The sequence below is a fragment of the Podarcis raffonei genome, chromosome 8 (genome assembly GCF_027172205.1).
Source record: "Podarcis raffonei isolate rPodRaf1 chromosome 8, rPodRaf1.pri, whole genome shotgun sequence".
Lineage (NCBI taxonomy): Eukaryota > Metazoa > Chordata > Lepidosauria > Squamata > Lacertidae > Podarcis > Podarcis raffonei.
Window position 1 is genome coordinate 86,971,858 of NC_070609.1, and position 19,539 is coordinate 86,991,396.

At 46.9% G+C, this 19,539-nt stretch overlaps 1 protein-coding gene across 1 annotated transcript in view; it reads right to left on the bottom strand.

The window, feature by feature from the left end:
• Positions 1-371: 371 nt before the first annotated feature.
• Positions 372-19,539, bottom strand: part of GFRA2 (GDNF family receptor alpha 2) — an 83,751-nt gene continuing 64,583 nt past the window's right edge. Inside the window, 5 exon segments of the mRNA XM_053401325.1 lie at positions 372-2,021; positions 2,023-2,073; positions 12,349-12,506; positions 13,160-13,300; positions 15,811-15,920. Coding sequence (XP_053257300.1) covers positions 1,959-2,021; positions 2,023-2,073; positions 12,349-12,506; positions 13,160-13,300; positions 15,811-15,920 — 523 coding nt within the window. The 3' untranslated portion in view covers positions 372-1,958.

The following is a 19,539-nucleotide window of genomic DNA, read 5'->3' on the forward strand; positions in this document are numbered from 1 at the left end:
CTGCGGTGGGAAGGTAAACGGTGTTTCCGTGGGCTGCTCTGGTTCGCCAGAAGCGGCTTAGTCATGCTGGCCACAGGACCCGGAAGCTGTACGCCGGCTCCCTCGGCCAATAAAGTGAGATGAGCGCCGCAACCCCAGAGTTGTCCACGACTGGACCCAATGGTCAGGGGTCCCTTTACCTTTTAAGCATATAGTTTTTTAAAAAATGAAATCGGCACAGACCAGAAATATGGTGGTCTGGCCATTTCCAGCTGTATTCACCTACAGAAAGTCAAGTTGAGGCAGGTGCTCTGAGCTTTACCCTCACCTTCCTCAAGCAGGATGGGGAAGTAGGATTGGAGTGGATGGCCAGTGACTCAAACAGCACACACTTTGCTTCTTGGTATGTTTATTTTAGATACTGGTTAAGCACTCCCAACCGCTCTCCTCTTGCCAATGCCCCCACCAGCCCCAGGGCTCTGGAGGAGGTCATCTTGCACATGGAGGGCAGAGATATTTTGTTCCCTGTTGTAGACATTGGTTAAATAATAATTGGAGAAAAAAACTTTACAATAATACATTTTTGTTGTGGTTTTGACCCTTAAAAAAGAAGACAGGAAAGCTAAAGGAACCCTATCCAGGTTATGTGTTTGGTTACGTATATCCATATGTACCGTATTTTTTCGCTCTATAAGGCGCACCAGTCCACAAGACGCACCTAGTTTTTGGAGGAGGAAAACAAGAAAAAAAATATTCTGAATCTCAGAAGCCAGAACAGCAAGAGGGATCGCTGCGCAGCAGCAATCCCTCTTGCTGTTCTGGCTTCTGGGATAGCTGCGCAGCCTGCATTCGCTCCATAAGACGTACACACATTTCCCCTTACTTTTTAGGAGGGAAAAGGTGAGTCATAGAGCAAAAAATACGGTATATAAAGAAGCAGGTCTCTCTTGATATACATATGCTAGATATGCCTAGGATCAAAGGAGAGCAATGAATGCTGGTTGCCAGCTATGGCTGCTTCCATCCATCAGGAACCCAAAGTGACATTGGGGCAACCTTGAGAAGAGGAGAAGTTTCACCTCTTGGACAGCAAAAATCCTAGAAAAGAGAGAGGAAGGGAATCAGAAGAAACAGCAGAACGGGGTATCTCCTCTGAACCTGTCCGATACGCTTTTTGTTCCACCATGAGACTTGACTGGGTTTGCTATCAGGAAGGCTGTCCTGAAGGCCTAGAAAATCATGGGGTGTTGCCGCTCATTTCACAGTGCTCCTTGCACTCCTGGAGGGCCCCCCTGCCCCCCACCAGCTGCACAAACATCTTCTCCACCTTCTGCTTCAAGAGGAGAAAGTTAAGACACTTCTGTGGGTGACGGAAGCCAAGCTTGGCTGAGGGGAGGAAGGAAACAGTTGTGTGTGTGTGTTTTTTTCCCAAGCAGCAAAAAGGAATGGTATGGAAACTGGGGGGACAGGGGGGAAGGGACATAGCTGTCTCTTGCCCTGCAAAGCAGTTTGGCAAACTAAGGCGCATAAGCCACAATTGGCTCAGTCTCTCCGTCCAGAGTCAGCCTCCGCGAGATTCTCCAACCGCTTGCAAAAGCAAGCGCGCTTCTTTGAAACGCCATTTGCGACCCCCTTCAAACATGGATGTATTTGGACACAATGGGAGACTCGGACTCTTGCTCTAGACACTTCAAACCAAAAAGAAACACAAAGCGGAAAAAAACCCTTCTTTGAGTATGCAGAATTCCCGGCGTTTAAGTGCTCCCTCAGCACGGATTTCCTGGGGGAAATTGTCCTGTCAAAGCTCCCGCAAAACTTGCCGCCGTGCCTTTTCGAAAGCAGAGACTCCGGAAGGCCAAACGGCCGAAGGAAACGTTTTCAAGGTGTCTTTGTCCATCTCTGCATGCGCAAAAGTTTGGGCTGCGCCTTCCCCCACCCCCTCAGAGCACTCATCCCTCTTTTCTTCTATAATGCCGCTATCAAAAGGAGGAGAGGGAGAGCAAAGAGGGTCCCTGGGACAGCAGGCCGGATGCCAGATCCACTTGTGTCCACAAACGTCTTCTGTTCCGGGATCATGTCTGTGGTCAGCGACTTCTGCAGGGAGAAAGGAGGAGGGGGCGGGAGAGAGAGAGGAAAAGAAAGGAGGGTCAGTTCAACAGAGCGGCAGCCACCCCAGGGCACTGGAGTTTTTCCTGAAAGAGCTGCCTCACTTCTTCCAAGCCAAAGAGCCAGACCTCTTGGTTTTGAGCGAGGATATTGGCAAGTGTCGTTGTGGGCATGCAAAGCAATACAGCTCTCCTGGGGAGATTAGTAAAAACCTAGGCAGTGACTGCAGGAGGCTCTGCATCAAAATAATAATAATAATAATAATAATAATAATAATAATAATAATAATAATATATTACTTTTTACCCCACCCATCTGACTGCGCCTCCCCAGCCACTCTGGGCGGCTTCCAACAGAATATTAAAAACATGACAAAACATCAAACATTAAAAACTTCACTAAACAATGCTGCCTTCAGATGTTTTCTAAAAGTCAGGTACAGTGGTACCTCAGGTTGCATACGCTTCAGGTTACATGCGCTTCAGGTTACAAACTCCGCTAACCCAGAAATAGTGCTTCAGGTTAAGAACTTTGCTTCAGGATGAGAACAGAAATCATGCTCCGGCGGCATGGCAGCAGCAGGAGGCCCCATTAGCTAAAGTGGTGCTTCAGGTTAAGAACAGTTTCAGGTTAAGAACGGACCTCCGGAACGAATTAAGTTCTTAACCCGAGGTACCACTGTAGTTGTTTATTTCCTTGACATCTGATGGGAGGGCACTGTTGTTGTTGTTTCTTTATATCCCTCCCACTACCCTGCCCAAGACTCAAGACTGCATACCCCAATCAAAGCAACACAGATAAAATGCAAAAAGCTACAAACGTATACAAATGTTTAAAAGTAATTAAACTCCAATAAAATTAAAACCGTCTAAAGAACAGATCTATTAAAATGCAGATGCTGAAAAACAATAAAAGCAGCACAGCACTTCTTAAAAGCCCTTTCCTTAAAAAAAACCAAACAGTCATTTCCCAAAGGCCTGTAGGGATAATACCATCTTTACTTGCTGTCAGAAGGACAACAAGGAGGGAGCCAGGCTAACTTCTCTAGGGAGGGAGTTCCACAGCCTGGGAGCAACCATTGAGAAGGCCCTATCCTGCATCCCCGCCAAGCAGGCCTGTGATGGAGGCAGGACTGAGAGAAGGGTGTTCCCTCAAGATTTCAGAACCCAGGCCGGTTTGATGGGAGGATATAGTCCCTCAAATAGCTTGGGTCAAAGCCATGAACTCATGAACAGGCCTTAGACCAGCCCCTGTTCTACACAAACACACACACACACCATGTACCCCTACCCACTATTCTCACATCTGATTCGCATACTGACAGTCCTGAGTTCAAGTCTCTCTGCAACAAGGAAGGAGATTCTGGTGAATCTCAATCCACTGGATATTACAATATCTGCTTCTGCTTGTATGTATGGACAGTTCACATCGATAAATAGGCCATAGAAGGGGACTTCCATTCCTGATGCCTCTTAGAGGGCCCGGCTATAGGAGATGGCCAGATGACCTTATGAACTTCCAAATGGATCGCTGCTCTACCAGTTAAGCAGCCAGGCCAGGTGTGAGCCAAACAAATGTACAATAAGAAACCTGAGATGTGCTGGAGCGTGTTGTGGTCAGTCTAGTGCAATGGTTCCCATGTGGGGAGGTACTGCTCCTGGGGGGGGGCAGTGGGATTCCAGGGGGTGGGTGCTAAGAGGCAAGGGGACGACAAGGGGGGGTGCTAAAGGTGTCAGTGACTATCAGACTTTGAAAAGCTGGTATCACTGGATCAAGTCTGTCGAATTAATTCAACAAAAGAGTTTGAATTGGATTTTGAACACATGTGCAATTAATTGTTGCTGTTTTGCATTTTTTTGTGTTCTATGATCTGCCTTAGTGGGTCATGCAAACCGCTCTCCCGAATAATCCTTTTTATAAGGTAAGATGGGGGGCACTGGGGATGAGTTTATGGATCCAAGGGGAGTGGCCCCAAAAGTCTGGGAATAAATAAAGTTAATTTTCTACGTCTGCAATCCTATACCCACTTATCTAGAAGTAATACCTGTGAATTTGCAAAAGGTTATAAAGAAATAAGACCCCAACTTGTCCTATCCTATATAAATCAGGATTGGATAAATGCTGGAGAGGTGGGTTGAATAAAAACAGATTACATAAACATCTTTTGGAATTGTTCTCAACTGGAGATATTATGGAAATCTGTTCATGCTAATGTCTTTGGCATGTTAGGATACAATATACCCCTTGGAACCTTAAATAGTTCTGCTTGGTTATCTAAAAGCTGCAATTCCACAAAATAATCAAGAAATAGTGTTCAAACTTATAACATCTGCTAAGATTGCAATATCAAATAATTAGGAGGTGGGGGAATCAAATCTCCTGCTATATCTGAATGGACTGAAGAAAATTTGGTTTGATTAAGCTAACTTATTACAAAACAATACATATAAACCAGCCTAACAGGTTTGGGGGGGGGGTATATTTTATCATCTTTTGGAACAACAAGTTCAATGATAATGTCCAACCTTTTGCTGGTTTGAACCTGCTGTGGCAGCACAGTAGTTCTTTATGCTCTTTGTCTTTGGCTTATTTTGTTTACTTTTTAAAAGAATTTAAGACCCCAAGGTAATTACAACTTGGTGGAATGGCCCCGCTCTTTAAAATGAGTACATAGTCCATGGGTCCCTCGAATCTGCACCCCGGCACCTCTTTTGATCCCCGAATGAGAGATTCTTTCTGGGAAATGGGGCCTAAATAGATGTCAAAGGAGACTTCTCTGTATTTGTCCCCTCCGGTTGAAATCTCTTGAGCCTGGGAAGAACGACAACGTGAGCTTTGAAGATGCTCCTCTCGGGGATGAGCAAGAAAGGACCAAAGAGCCACTAATGTTTCAAAACCAGGAGCTAGTCGAGGAATCAGGGATCAGAGCAGCATCCTTTGGCATGAAACCATCAAAGACGCACGTCTCTTTCCCTTCATGAACTTGAGAGAGATAACTTCGGCTGCAAAAAAAAGACCTCATTAAATTCCACAAGATGGATTTCCTTCAGGAGCTCCTCAAGCCACAGAGAACAAGCAAATTACCTTGTTTATGAGATGCTGCTGTACATATAAAAACCATCTCTGAATTGATGGAGTGCAATTTGACCTGGGCGACAGGGGGAAGGCAGTTATACCAGAACGCCCAGTTGAGAGAGGTGGAGGCAGCAGAGGACGGGTGGCCTTCATTCACGATTTACTATGTATTATTACTTATTGATTACATTTTTATCCCACTTTTTTTCTCCAAGGAGCTTGAAGGGGCATGCAAGGTTCTTTCGCCCCCTCCTCCTTTAACCCCCATGACAAGCCTAGGAGAGAGGTCAGGCTGAGAGGCAGTGAATGCCTCAAGGTCACCCAGTGGGTGTCATGAAACTGCCAAGCTCCCAACTTAGTTTTGCTGTTGGATTTTGTTAATGTACTCATAGAATTGTAGAGTTGGAATGGATCCCGGAGGGTCATCTAGTCCAACCCCCTGCACTGCAAGAATCTCAACTAAAACACCCATGACAGATGGCAATCTCTGATCTTGTTACATTTATAGTACTGAAATGTTAGGAAAACGTTTTTGCACTCTTTGCTTTTGAAATGCCTTCTTGCTTGTAAGCCGCTTTGGCCTTATTTTTTTGAGTGGAAAAGTGGCATACAAATAAAATTACAAATGAATGATGAGCGAATGATGGTCAAGTGGGGATTTGAACCCTGGTCCCAGAGGGACGCGGGTGGCACTGTGGGTTAAACCACAGAGCCTAGGACTTGCCGATCAGAAGGTCGGCGGTTCGAATCCCCGCGATGGGGTGAGCTCCCATTGCTCGGTCCCAGCTCCTGCCAACCTAGCAGTTCGAAAGCACGTCAAAGTGCAAGTAGGTAAATAGATATCGCTTCGGCGGAAAGGTAAACGGTGTTTCTGTGCGCTGTTCTGGTTCGCCAGAAGCTGCTTAGTCATGCTGGCCACATGACTTGGAAGCTGTACGCCGGCTCCCTCAGCCAATAAAGCGAGATGAGCGCCACAACCCCAGAATCGGCCACAACTGGACCTAATGGTCAGGGGTTCCTTTACCTTTACTACCCAGAATTCCCAGTATGCAGAGCCAAGGGGGGAGATACCTGTCCATCTCTAATGTGGGAAGTAATCCTCTGGAGCAGTCAAGTACAACATTTCCTGTTTGCCTAGAGTGAACATGCAGGGGAATGTTGGTCCAGCCAGTTGAACTTCCAGTTACATCTGGTCTGGAGCATCCTTCCTTTTGCATGTGACCAGGTAGGTGGGCATGACCCTTCCAGACCTAACAAAAGGTCCAGTCACTCAGCCATCTCCCTCTTTTTGCCTAAAGCCTACCTTCAGGGACCACACTGTGCTCTGATCATGAGTAAACTTCTTATTGTTACTTATGAACAAGACTGTTGTGTCTTTATTCTTTTATGAGGATTCAAAGGGATCTTTACCAGGAATAATAGAACTTATGAGACTCTCACGAATCTGCAAGTAGTTTCCTGCTGTGTAAATGGGGGGATGTACTCTGCTGTATGAATAAACTCACTAGCATGAGTTAGGAAGGATAATATTTGCAGTAGACACTCAGGTTGCGAATGTGATCCGTGTGGGAAGCACATTCACAACCGGCAGCGTTCGTAACCCGCAGTGCCGCATCTGTGCACGCGTGGGTCGCTATTAGGTGCTTCTGCGCATGCACAAAGCATGATTTTGTGCTTCTGCGCATGCACAAGCGCCAAAACCCAGAAGTAACCCATTCCGCTACTTTTGGGTTTGGTGCGGTGCACAACCCAAAATCGCGCAACCCAAAGCGTCTGTAACCTGAGGTATGACTGTAATCAATATATCCTCACAAAATTCCCACATCTAACACATCTGGACTCCCAAAGACCATTCCTTTCTCAAAGGTCTGCAATGGTGCTCTTCCATGGGTGCCCTGCCTGCAGACTCAGCTTGCCCCCTCACCCTCACAGGGGCCACCCTGTGACACCCATGCCTGGGCCCCCGGGATCTGTGCGCGCTGAACTCCGGGGCTTGATGTCCTTGTGAGGCAGCGGCCCAAGGGCAATGGACAAATTCTCATGCTCATCACAAGCCGGCAATTACTCAGCTGGGGAGGCGGGAGGCTTGGATGCTATCTGTTTGCTTAAATATTTCGCCTCTTTACATGCATTTCTTGACACTCCAACTGCCAGAAGAGATTTGGAGGGGAAACAAGAAGGGCCCCCACGTTTAGCTCCCTGGGAGCCTCCTGCCCTTTCCTTTTTTTAATGAGGGGGGAGAGAAGAGAAAAAGAGAAGAGATTTCATTGCACCAACATTGCTGCTTCTTCATAAATGTCTAGATCTCGGACAGCGGTTCTGCTACACGGCGTGCCAAGCCGAAGGGGTGCAAAATTGAGAAGATCCATCACTGAGAAGGTCCATTTGGGTGTGTCAAATTTTGGCCTTGCAAGGGCGCCATATTACAAAATATTACCAAAGTTTGCCTGTGTCTTGGGAGTGGGAAGCTGGTATTAGGATAGAATAAAAAGACTGTATGAGAGCAAATCATCTAGCTGATGAAGGGCCCCCACGCTTAATATTATTAATTTGCTTATTTAGCATATTTGTCTCCTAATGTTTATACACCGCTGGTTTGTAAAAATAAAATAAAATAAAATAAAATAAAATAAAATAATAAAATAATAAATAAAATAAAATAAAATAAAATAAAATAAAATAATAAAATAAAATAAAATAAAAATCTCAAAGCGGTTTGCCGAAAAGATGCCACACTCAAAGAGCGAGTTCGATTCCTGCATTGCAGAGGGTTGGACTAGATGGCTCTTGTGGTGCCCTCCAGCAATACAATTCTATGATACTAATGAAAGCAGTATGGCTCTTATGCGACACCTGTAATCGTGGTACAGTGGTACCTTGGGTTACATATGCTTCAGGTTACATACGCTTCAGGTTACAGACTCAGCTAACCTAGAAATAGTACCTCGGGTTAAGAACTTTGCTTCAGGATGAGAACAGAAATCGTGCTCCGGCGGCACGGCAGCAGCAGGAGGCCCCATTAGCTAAAGTGGTGCTTCAGGTTAAGAACAGTTTCAGGTTAAGTACGGACCTCCGGAACGAATTAAGTACTTAACCCGAGGTACCACTGTATTTCCACTGATAGAAGCAGCCAAGTGGGTGCATATGGGCTAGGTGACCTCGCAGGTAGACTGGTCCCAAGTTATTAAGGGCTTTGGATACTAATCGAACACCTTGAACTTGACCCAGTAGCATTTGAAATTTTCAATTATTCTTGTTATTTTTCTTAGTGATAATTTGTTTGCTTTTTTTGTACACCATTTTGAGGTGTGTGGTTTCTTCTTTTCTTTTAACAATCAGGCAGTGCATAAATTTTTTGAAATAAATATTCACAGTTTTGGAAGAGAAGGGATGGAAACTGCTCCGCTGATATACTGATAAACAGAGGATATCTATATTGGTGTACAAAGGCTTCTAAGTGTTGTGTACTGAGTTGAATAGGATCCAAAATGCAGCAGTCTGATTGGTCCTAGAACAATAGGATTCAGAATGCAGCAGTCTGATTGGTCCACAGGAGCCACCCAATCCAGCTCCAGGTGGAAGTGAATCCGCAACCTGATTTGCCTACAGGAGAATCCCGGAATTAGCCAATCATGTGGGGCCCATTGTGTAAATAATGTATATAAAGCAGACATTCTGGGGGAACTTCCATTCCTCCTCACCACTATGAGCTGAATAAAGAGCATGAAATCCACTCTCGGCTCTGAGGATATTTCACTAAGCCACCCCAAAAAGGGCACCTGCATCCAGCACTGAGTGCATATTATGGGGTACACACCCTAGAACTTTAGAATTGTTGTCCCTGAGATTAAGAGTCTCATGCTCTACCGACTGAGCCACCAAGTCTAAACCTCCAGACAAATTCTAGAGAAGAAGAAGAAGGAGAAGAAGAAGAAGAGGAGGAGGAGGAGGAGATTGGATTTGATATCCCGCCTTTCACTCCCCTTCAGGAGTCTCAAAGCGGCTAACATTCTCCTTTCCCTTCCTCCCCCACAACAAAGACTCTGTGAGGTGAGTGGGGCTGAGAGACTTCAGAGAAGTGTGACTAGCCCAAGGTCACCCAGCAGCTGCATGTGGAGGAGCGGGGAAGCGAACCCGGTTCACCAGCTTACGAGTCCACCGCTCTTAACCACTACACCACACTGGCTCTCTAGGGAACTCTAGGTCTTTGGAGGGGGAAAGGGGGGTTGTACAGTTTGGAACTGGTCTTTGTCAACTACCGCACCAAAAGACTTTTTTGTTTGCCTGAGCAAGATGTAACAAAGGTTGTCCAGATTTGACCCCAGGCTTGGGTAATGAATGTCCCTTGTTCCAGGGCAGGCAGCGAATCAGTCAATGGGGCCGAGGATGTGCTAATGGAGAGGAAAACGTTCTGTCCTATCCCCCACTTGCCGTGGGGGGGGGGGAGAGGTTCTGTCGCGAGTAGAGGTGCCCGCAAACGGAGCACCGGGCCTCTGATGCGATGCAACTCTAGCATGAAATTGAGCCACTGATTGTCTCATGCGGCGGTAACGAGAAGCAAAAGATGTAATTTCTCAGGCATGCCGGATCTAATTAGAGGCTGCCCAAGGGTGACATTGCTGCCTTTTGCATCTGCTCGCCGAGCTGAGGAGGGGACCCAAATGGCCAACAAGACCCCCGGGAGAGGAGGAAGGGCTTCAGCAGAGAGTTGTCTCGCAGGTGGGCTGGGGGTGCAAGCAGGCATTGTGTCTCCACGCACATGGGAATGCGCTCTTTGGCGAGGGGCTCACTGAAACGGCCATGTGGCAAGGCCTCCTGCTGCTCCCTCAGGTCTTGTCCAAGCATGGCTTAAATCACAGAATCAGAACTGTCATGTAGGAAGGGAGACCAAGGTTCATGTAGTCTAGCCCTTTGCGATGCAGAAATCATAGGTAAAGACACTCTGACCGATGCCCACCCAGTATCTATTCAGAAACCTCTGATGAAGGAGAGTCCATCACCTTCCCAGGTCATATACCATATATACTTGAGTATGTTGTTGTTGTTTAGTTGTTTAGTCATGTCCGACTCTTCGTGACCCCATGGACCAGAGCACGCCAGGCACTCCTGTCTTCCACTGCCTCCCGCAGTTTAGTCAAACTCATGCTGGTAGCTTCGAGAACACTGTCCAACCATCTCGTCCTCTGTCATCCCCTTCTCCTTGTGCCCTCCATCTTTCCCAACATCAGGTTCTTTTCCTGGGAGTCTTCTCTTCTCATGAGGAGGCCAAAGTATTGGAGCCTCAGCTTCACGATCTGTCCTTCCAGTGAGTACTCAGGGCTGATTTCCTTAGGAATGGATAGGTTTGATCTTCTTGCAGTCTATGGGACTCTCAAGAGTCTCCTCCAGCACCATAATTCAAAAGCATCAATTCTTCGTTGATCAGCCTTCTTTATGGTCCAGCTCTCACTTCCATACATCACTACTGGGAAAACCATAGCTTTAACTATACAGACCTTCGTTGGCAAGGTGATGTCTCTGCTTTTTAAGATGCTGTCTAGGTTTGCCATTGCTTTTCTCCCAAGATACTTCAGTATAAGCCAACCTAAATATAAGCCGAGGCACCTTATTTTAGCACAAAAAACTGGGAAAACTTATTGACTCGAGTATAAGCCGGTTCACCACACCACAAACCTGGTGGTGGCGGCAGTGGCGGAGGAGGAACGAGCAGCCCCAAAGCAGCCCTTTTGGGCTGCTTGTCCCTCTGCCACCGCTGCCTGCCTCACTCGAGTATAAGCAAAGGGGGGCTTTTTCAGCATAAAAAAAGTACTGAAAAAGTTGGCTTATACTTGAGTATATACGGTAATTATAAAATTGTAGAGTTGGAAGAGACCCAAAGGTCATCTAGTCCCGCTCCCAGCAATGCAGGAATCTCAACTAAAGCATCCATGACAGATGGCCATCCAACCTCCACTTAACCGCCCCCCCCCCCATGAAGATCATTTTTTTAACAAAAACAAAACCTCCATTGAAGGAGAATCCACTACCTTCCGAGGGCATCAGTTCCACGGTTGAACAGCTCTTACCCTCAGAAAACTCTTCCTAATGTTTAGTTAGAACCTCTTGTCTTTTGAATCCATTGGCTCCTAGGCTCTTGAGCAGGAGAAAACAAGCTTGCTCCATCTTCCATGTGGCAGCCCTTTAGATATTTGAAGGTGGCTGTCATCTCATCTCTCAGTCTTCTCTTCTCCAGGTTAAACATCTCCAAGTCCTTCAGGTGCTCAAATGACCCTCATCGGAGGCAGACTGACCATGAGTGTGTCTGCTCTGCCTCCCTGTGCCCCCCACTGTCACCTTCCGTGAACTGACCCCCTTTATCAGCTGCTTTTTGGAGCTAAAACTTACACAAGCAACAAGAAAATGAATGGAAAGTTGAAGAAAGTTCCTCTGAAGAAGGAAGGCTGGGCCTTTCAGACTCCACACTCTGTGACCTGCTGTGATGGCCTGGGATTTGGACTCGGATGCTGAACCTGAGGGATCCCAGCCTGCACAGGAGTCCCTGCTTCCAGAACCAGCTGAGCCGGGGCTGGGGCATGAGCCTGAAGGGTCCTCACCTGTGCTGGGTCCTCAGGTGCAGGCATCAGCTGAGTCCGCTCTGGCTCCTGAGGTGATGGAGGACCCATTGCCTACAGGTGCTCCACTCTCAGCCCCATCAGAGGAAGCTGAGGTTGCCTCTGGGTCCGGTAACCCTCCAGCCTCTCCTGAGCTGCAGAGGCTCAGGGCAGAGAGGCGGAGGGAACTAAGTTCCCGCAGGAGGAGTGCTCGCCTCCAGGCAAAGAGAGGCGAGTCACCAGAGGATCGGGGCCGCCCTATGCCTCAGGGCAGATAAAAGCCATCCAGCCCCAGTCCCAAGTTGCGGGAGCAACATAGTTGGTTGCTAGTTCCTGCCTGAACCCTGTCCTGCTTTTCTGCCTGAGCTCCTGACCCGCCCTGGCTCCCTGCTTGCAAGCCTGTTCCTGACTTCACCCGGCTCCCTGCCCTGCACCCAGCTTCAGCTACTATGGACTGCCTCCACGTTGCACCTTTGACCTCGGACTGGACTTGGACCTCGCCTCTTGGGTTACCCACAAGACCAGCACACCTGCTAAGCAAACCTGTGCTCTTGAGTCACCATGAAGGGATGCAGGGATGCCTTCTCATAGGACTTACCTGGATGGAGGCTGAAGTGGTGGTCACACCTGTGTCGTAGATGGTGTTGCTGTCATTGGCGTCATATGTTGATGTCTCCATCTTGGGCGGCAAGGTGATGTGTTGAATCGGCGGGAGAGGCCGGTCCGTGCCGTTGCCAAAAGCCTGGATGGCATTTCCTGGAGAGGGAAACAGACAGCTTTACTGAAGGAACAACGACAGCTCCTCCTTGACATCACCTCCATGCCCTTTCCTGTCAGGCTTCCCTGTTGGGGACCCACCCCTCTCTGACCTGCCCATTGCTTCCTGCAAGTGCTCTGCAGCCACACATGAATGCCATATAATGAATGTAACCACAGGAGACGGTAACGGCAACCAACTGGATGGCAAATTCATGGAGGAGGGGGCTAGCAAGGACTACTAGCCATGCATGAAGGCTAAGCTCTGCCTCCACAGCTGGAAGCTGCTCTTGTGCTCAGATCCTGCTTGCGAGTTTCTCAAAAGTGGCACATGGTATGAAATGGTGGAGAGGGCTATTGATGGCTACTAACCATAATGTGATCAGGCCAATGGCCCATCAAGACCAGCATCTTGCTCTCACAGTGGACTCGATGGGCCACTGGCCTGATCACATTATGGTTAGTAGCCATCAATAGCCCTCTCCACCATTACATGTGGCGCTCTCTCTCTCTCTCTCTCTCTCTCTCTCTCTCTCTCTCTCACACACACACACACACACACACACACACATGCATGAGGCTCCACGATGTTTGAGAACAGCCCTAACCTCCCTCTGGCCAACTTCTACTCTGGGGACCACGGAATGACTTACGCAGGCAGGGGTTTTCCATGAAGTCCTTCAGGAACTTCTCACACTCTTCCTCCATGTTGCCACTGCCCCGGCAGGAGCACGACGGGGACACGACGAGGTTGGCAGTGCTGGAGTCGACATAGTTGGGTGTCATATCCAACCCTGTCCAAGAAGGGAGAGGGTAAAGCTTGAGTCTGCCACCTCCTACCCACAGGTAAAAGTAAAGTGTCCAGTAAATTAGGTCCAGTCGTGGCCAACTATGGGGTTGTGGTGCTCATCTCGCTTTATTGGCCGAGGGAGCTGGCGTACAGCTTCTGGGTCATGTAGCCAGCATGACTAAGCCGCTTCTGGTGAACCAGAGCAGCGCACAGAAATGCTGTTTACCTTCCCGCCAGAGTGGTACCTATTTATCTACTTGCACTTGACATGCTTTCGAACTGCTAGGTGGGCAGGAGCAGGGACCGAGCAACCGAGCTCACCCTGTTGCGGGGATTTGAAGCACCGACCTTCTGATCGGCAAGCCCTAGGCTCTGTGGTTTAACCCACAGCACCACCCGTGTCCCCCCCCTACACACAGAGGGATGGGCAAATGCCACCGTCTTTGTAATTCCTTTCTCAAAACCCTGCCCCATTTGTCCAGCGCATATCAGGTACTGGACCCCCAAGGTTCAATTTAAGCATCAGTGTGTATCTCAGAGACCCAGCTCTGGGCTGCACCATGATATTGTGGGAGATTGCAGTCAAACAGAACTACGCATGACTCCTAGTTAGTACATTAAGGGGTTAAGGACTACGTTGTATTGCTAGATAGACTCTGTTAAGTCATGCTCTTCTCCAAAGAGGAAACAAAGATTGTTTCCTCCTCCTTTCTGCCATGTGCTTAAGCTACCTCTACACTTAGACCACTTGTCTGACTCTGGCTGTATTTTCTACCCAAGACTATTTTGCCGGTATTATCCCTGCATGGAACAATGCATGACTGAGACCTTGCAACTGCAAGCAGAGCATTTTAAACTTACTTAACATAGAATCGTGGAATTGCGTTGCAGGGATCCCAAGAGTCATCTAGTCCAACCCCTCCAATGCAGGAACCTCAACTAAAGCATCCTCAACAGATGGCCATCCAGGCTCTGCTTTAAAACGCCCAGTGAAGAAGATTCCACCACCTCCTGAAGGAATCCATTCCACTGGTAAACAGCTCCTACTGTCAGAAAGTTCTTCCTGATGATCAGTCAGAATCTCCTTTCTTGTAACTTGAATCCATTGGTTTGAGTCCTACCCTCCAGAGCAGGAGAAAACAAGCTTGCTCCGTCTTCCGTGTGACAGCCCTTGAGATATTTGAAGGTGGCTATCACATCCCATCAGATGGTCTTTTCATTGCAAGAGGGGCAGAAAGAGGTCAGCTGCTGTGTGCAGCTAATTGGGATAAGAAAGGTCCATGAACCTACATTCCTAATGTTGTTCTGCTGCACAAGCTGTGACTTTATTTTAGACTCTGCTATGGCTCTCGGTGTGCTAGCCCTGGGCTTCGCGTGTGTGGCAATGGAGGGCAACTACCAAAACATCACCCCACATGTGGAAAACCACCCACGCAATGTGCTCCGGTGCCAGGCTGCCCATCAACCTTGGTGAGGACAGCTGGGGTAGGAGAGCGGATCCAGATATCCCCTTTTTCTTCCTTGCCACCTTCAGTGTACCAGGGCTTCCCACCTCCAGTAGCCTCAGGTAGGAGCAGAGGAGGCAGGGAGGCAGATGGAAGCCTTTCTCTATCTTGCCTCAAGTGACAAAATGCCTTGGGCCAGCCCCATTCAGTACATTCACAATGGGGTAACATGCAATTCTATATTGGATTTTCTTCCTGTGCCAGACTATACATGGTTCAGTAAAATCTGATTTGGGAGTGGGGTGGGGAGAGTACAAACCGCTATTTTAATGAGGAGGATCATAGAATCCAACTGTAGAGCTGGAAGGTGCAGGAATGTTCAGGGAGACAGGAGAGGATATATTGTTTAATAATATCCTTCCTAACTTGCGCTAGCAAGTTCTGTAACTTAGCAGAGTTTTACATTCCCCTTTTAAACACACAGAGGTTAGCTTGTTGCAAGCTTGTTTAAGCTTCTCAATATAAGATTCCTTGTAATATTCCTCTTAAAAAGAATAGACATGACACAATCTTGTGTAAACGATATAAAAGAAGTTTACTCACACATTCAGTTCACAGATGGATCCCTGAAGGCAAACTTAGTTACAGAGTATATACATGTGGAACTAGCCCATATGGAGATAGTCTCTTTGTTGGCTAAAAGCCAACAGAGCATTTCTAGCTAAAAAAACTGCTGGTCTTGCAATGGAGAAGGCAAAGAGAAGAAAGAAGGGGGGCTGCATGCCCTGTGCTTTTGTTACCTGCACAGGTAAGGTCACGTCCACCTCTAGTCACATGCTAAAGGAAGTTTGTCCCAGCCCAGGAGGAAACAGGACGTTCCAACTGGCTGAACCAAACATCCCCTTGCATGTCCACTCTAGGAAAACTAGGAATGTTGTACTTGACTGCTATCTATGTATCACAAAAGGGATGTCATGTGGACACTGCCAAAAATAAAAATAAAAGACACAACAAGCAGTTTCAACACAGCGTTAGCTTCAGTGTGGATGAGCCTATTAATGCTACTCACCTATTAGGCCTGCGTAGGAACCAAGACAAGCCTGGTAATTGTCCCCAGGGCAGCTGGTCAGTGACTGGAAAGAGGCTTGGCAATTCGTGTGGAAATCTGCCAGCCTTGACCTGGTGACAAAGACAAGGGAGGAAAGGGGAAGGAAAGTTAAAATACTGCCCTACTCAGGAAGTAGCAAGCTGTTTATGAGAGTCAGGGAGGAGATGGAGGGAACTATGGTATTGCCAAATCCTGGAAGATCTTAGTGCCGTGGTACCTTGGTTGCCAAACTTAATCCATTCCGGAAGTCTGTTCCAAAACCAAGGCGCACTTTCCCATAGAAAGTAATGCAAAATGAATTAATCCGTTCCAGACTTTTAAAAACAACCCCCAAAACAGCCATTTAACAAGAATTTTACTATCTAATGCAGGGGTCAATTTTAGTATCTAATGCAGCAAACTTTTTCAGCAGGGGGCAGGTCCACTGTCCCTCAGACCTTGTAGGGGGGCGGACTGTATTTTGGAAAAAAATGAACAAATTCCTATGCCCCACAAATAACCCAGAGATGCATTTTAAATAAAAGGACACATTCTACTCATGTAAAAACACCAGGCAGGCCCCATTAATAACCCAGAGATGCATTTTAAATAAAAGGACACATTCTACTCATGTAAAAACACCAGGCTGGCCCCACAAATAACCCAGAGATGCATTTTAAATAAAAGGACACATTCTACTCATGTAAAAACATGCTGATTTCCGGACCGTCCGCGGGCCGGATTTAGAAGGCGATTGGGCCGGATCCAGCCCCCGACCCTTAGTTTGCCTACCCATGATCTAACAAGACCACTGATCCATAAAATGAAAGCAATAAACGACATACTGCAGTCACACAATCAATCAGTCAGTAGCTGAACTGGGTTCCACACAGTCACAAAAACAAAAGCGCAAAATAGCAGCAAAACAGACAGACCGCAGTGTAACACTCAAAACGGGGCATGTTCAGCTCCCGAAAAAGGTTCACAAACCAGAACACTTACTTCCGGGTTTGCAGTGTTTGGGTTCCAAGTTGTTTGAGTAGCGAGGCGTTTGAGAACCAAGGCACCACCGTAATTTGGATTGCTGGTATTCGAGGGTTTGCAAATGGTCCTTCTTGAAAAGGTATCTCATAAACAAAGTATCTAAAGGGCAGGGTTCGACTGGCCTTTTTTTTTTTGCTATATATAATAGAATCATAGAATTGCAAATTTGAAAGGGACCCCAAAAATTGTCTAGCCCTATTCCCCACAATGCAGGAATCACAGCTAAAGCATCCCTGACAGATGTCCAACCACTGATTAAAAACCTGAAATGAAGGAGAGTTCACCACTTTCCAAGGGAGTCCATTCCACTTTCGAACAGCTCTTACCATAAGAAAGTTCGTTCATATGGCATGATTTTATTTCTTATACAAATATGGAGGCACATGGTCACTCGGTGCCACCAGCATATGCAAATGTCTGACTCATTTAAGCATATACAAAACTTTGGACACATCTACACAGCCGCAAATAAAACATTTAAAATGTGTTGTAAAGCACAATGTACAAATGTGACACTAGGTGGCGATAGTGAGCTATGCAAAATTCAATACATTTTTCAAAACCTTTTTTTAGAAAAAAGCATGATCACAGTGTTTTGTTATATGTGTGTAGATTCCACCTTTTATTCTCAGTAATGATGGAACTCACAGATGAAGAATACTTTAATTTTTATAAATCTTTTTGTTTTTTAAAAAGGAGTATTTTTGTGAGTTAATACTTTATTATGCCTTTGGAGCTATGTTGCATCTTGAACTATGATTCCTGCTTTGCAAGGTTCAAATTAGATGACTCTTTGGGTCCCTTTTCATCTCTACAATTCTATGATTTTAGTATCTTTGTACTTTTGTCCTTCCAGGCTTTACGGTTTACATTTCTGACTCTCTCTTTTTGCCCATTTGTTACATTTGCACTTTTGGCTGTAGTCCGCAAATAAAATAGAATAAAGAATGAAGGCAGTCAAGGGTCTGAACGGCTGCAGGAGGTGGACATCATGTCACAAGTCATATTTCCAACTCTTTTGTGGCTCTTCCTGGACCTCACACCGTGAGCGAGAGAAGGCAGAGAAAGCTGCCAGGAAGATCTATGTCCGAGATGACCACGGAGGCGTGAAGACCATCACCCAGGGAAGCACAGAAACTAGAGCGGGGCTGAAATGACTCACAGCTTTTCATAAATTTTTCTGGCAGTGCAAAAAAGAAAAAAAGGCACTCTTAGCATTTGGTCCCCACGTCCTTCTTGTGAAATTATGCACTTCCTTCGTTGACAACTGGCTGTCTTTTCTCTCAGTTAACCCTCAGTGACATCTTCACGCGGCCAAATTGAATTGGCTTTGCAGCGTTGTGGCATCTCGTTCGCTGCATAGAATCAGAGAACTGAATCATAGAACTGCAAGGTTTGGACAGGACCCCAAAGGCCATCTAGCCCAACCCCCTGCGGTGCAGGAAACACAGCTAAGGAATCCCTGACAGATGGCCAGCCAACCTATCTTTATAAACCTCCAACGAAGGAGAGGTCACCGTCTTGCGAGTGAGTCCACTGCAGAACAGCTCATACCATCAAGAAGTTCTTCATAAGAATAAGAATAAGAATAAGAATAATTTATTTGCACTTTGCCCATCTGGCTGGGCCTTCCCAGCCGCTCTGGGAGGCTTCCAACAAACATGTCACACGTTAAAAACTTCCCTAAACAGGGCTGCCTTCAGATGTCTTCTAAATGTCAGGTACAGTGGTATCTCGGGTTAAGTACTTAATTCATTCCGGAGGTCTGTTCTTAACCTGAAACTGTTCTTAACCTGAAGCACCACTTTAGCTAATGGGGCCTCCTGCTGCCGCCCCGCCGCGAAGCCCAATTTCTGTTCTCATCCTGAAGCAAAGTTCTTAACCTGAAGCACTATTTCTGGGTTAGCGGAGTCTGTAACCTGAAGCGTATGTAACCTGAGGTACCACTGTAGTTGTTTATCCCTTTGACATCTGATGGGAGGGCATTCCACAGGGTGGGCGCCACTACCGAGAAGGCCCTATGTCTGGTTCCCTGTAACCTCACTTCTTGCAGTGAGGGAACCGCCAGAAGGCCCTCGGAGCTGGACCTCAGTGTCCAGGCTGAATGATGGGGGTGGAGGCGCTCCTTCAGGGATAATGGGCCGAGGGCGTTTAGGGCTTTAAAGGTCAGCACCAACACTTTGAATTGTGCTCGGAAACGTACTGTGTTTAGACACGGTCGCCTATATCCTTTTCACATGTACCGCTGTCAAACCAGGTGTTTCCCCTCCCTACATTCTCTATTTGTGGATCTCGCTATTCCTGCCTAAGTGGAGAACTTTACATTTAAAGCCTATTGGTTTTGAACCAATAAATAACCGTTCATAATTCCACACACCTGCCTGGAGGAAGCCTTTTAATCTGTGTGTCTGGGAAGTTATGTGCGTTTCATTTCGCTGGCTTTGACCTCACAGCTCTCTCTTCCTCCATCCCATCAAGAAAGAAACTTGCACCCCTATTTAATCCAGTTAACACTGAACCCCCTTTTGATGTGTCCAGTAAATGTAATAGCGCGTATTGTGGAGTGAGCAGTTTAACTACGTGGTTTGGTGAAGAAGCACCTCCTTCTGCCCAAATCTTCCAGCAATTCAGCCTGTTGGCATTTCATAGGTATTTCATCATCTTCGC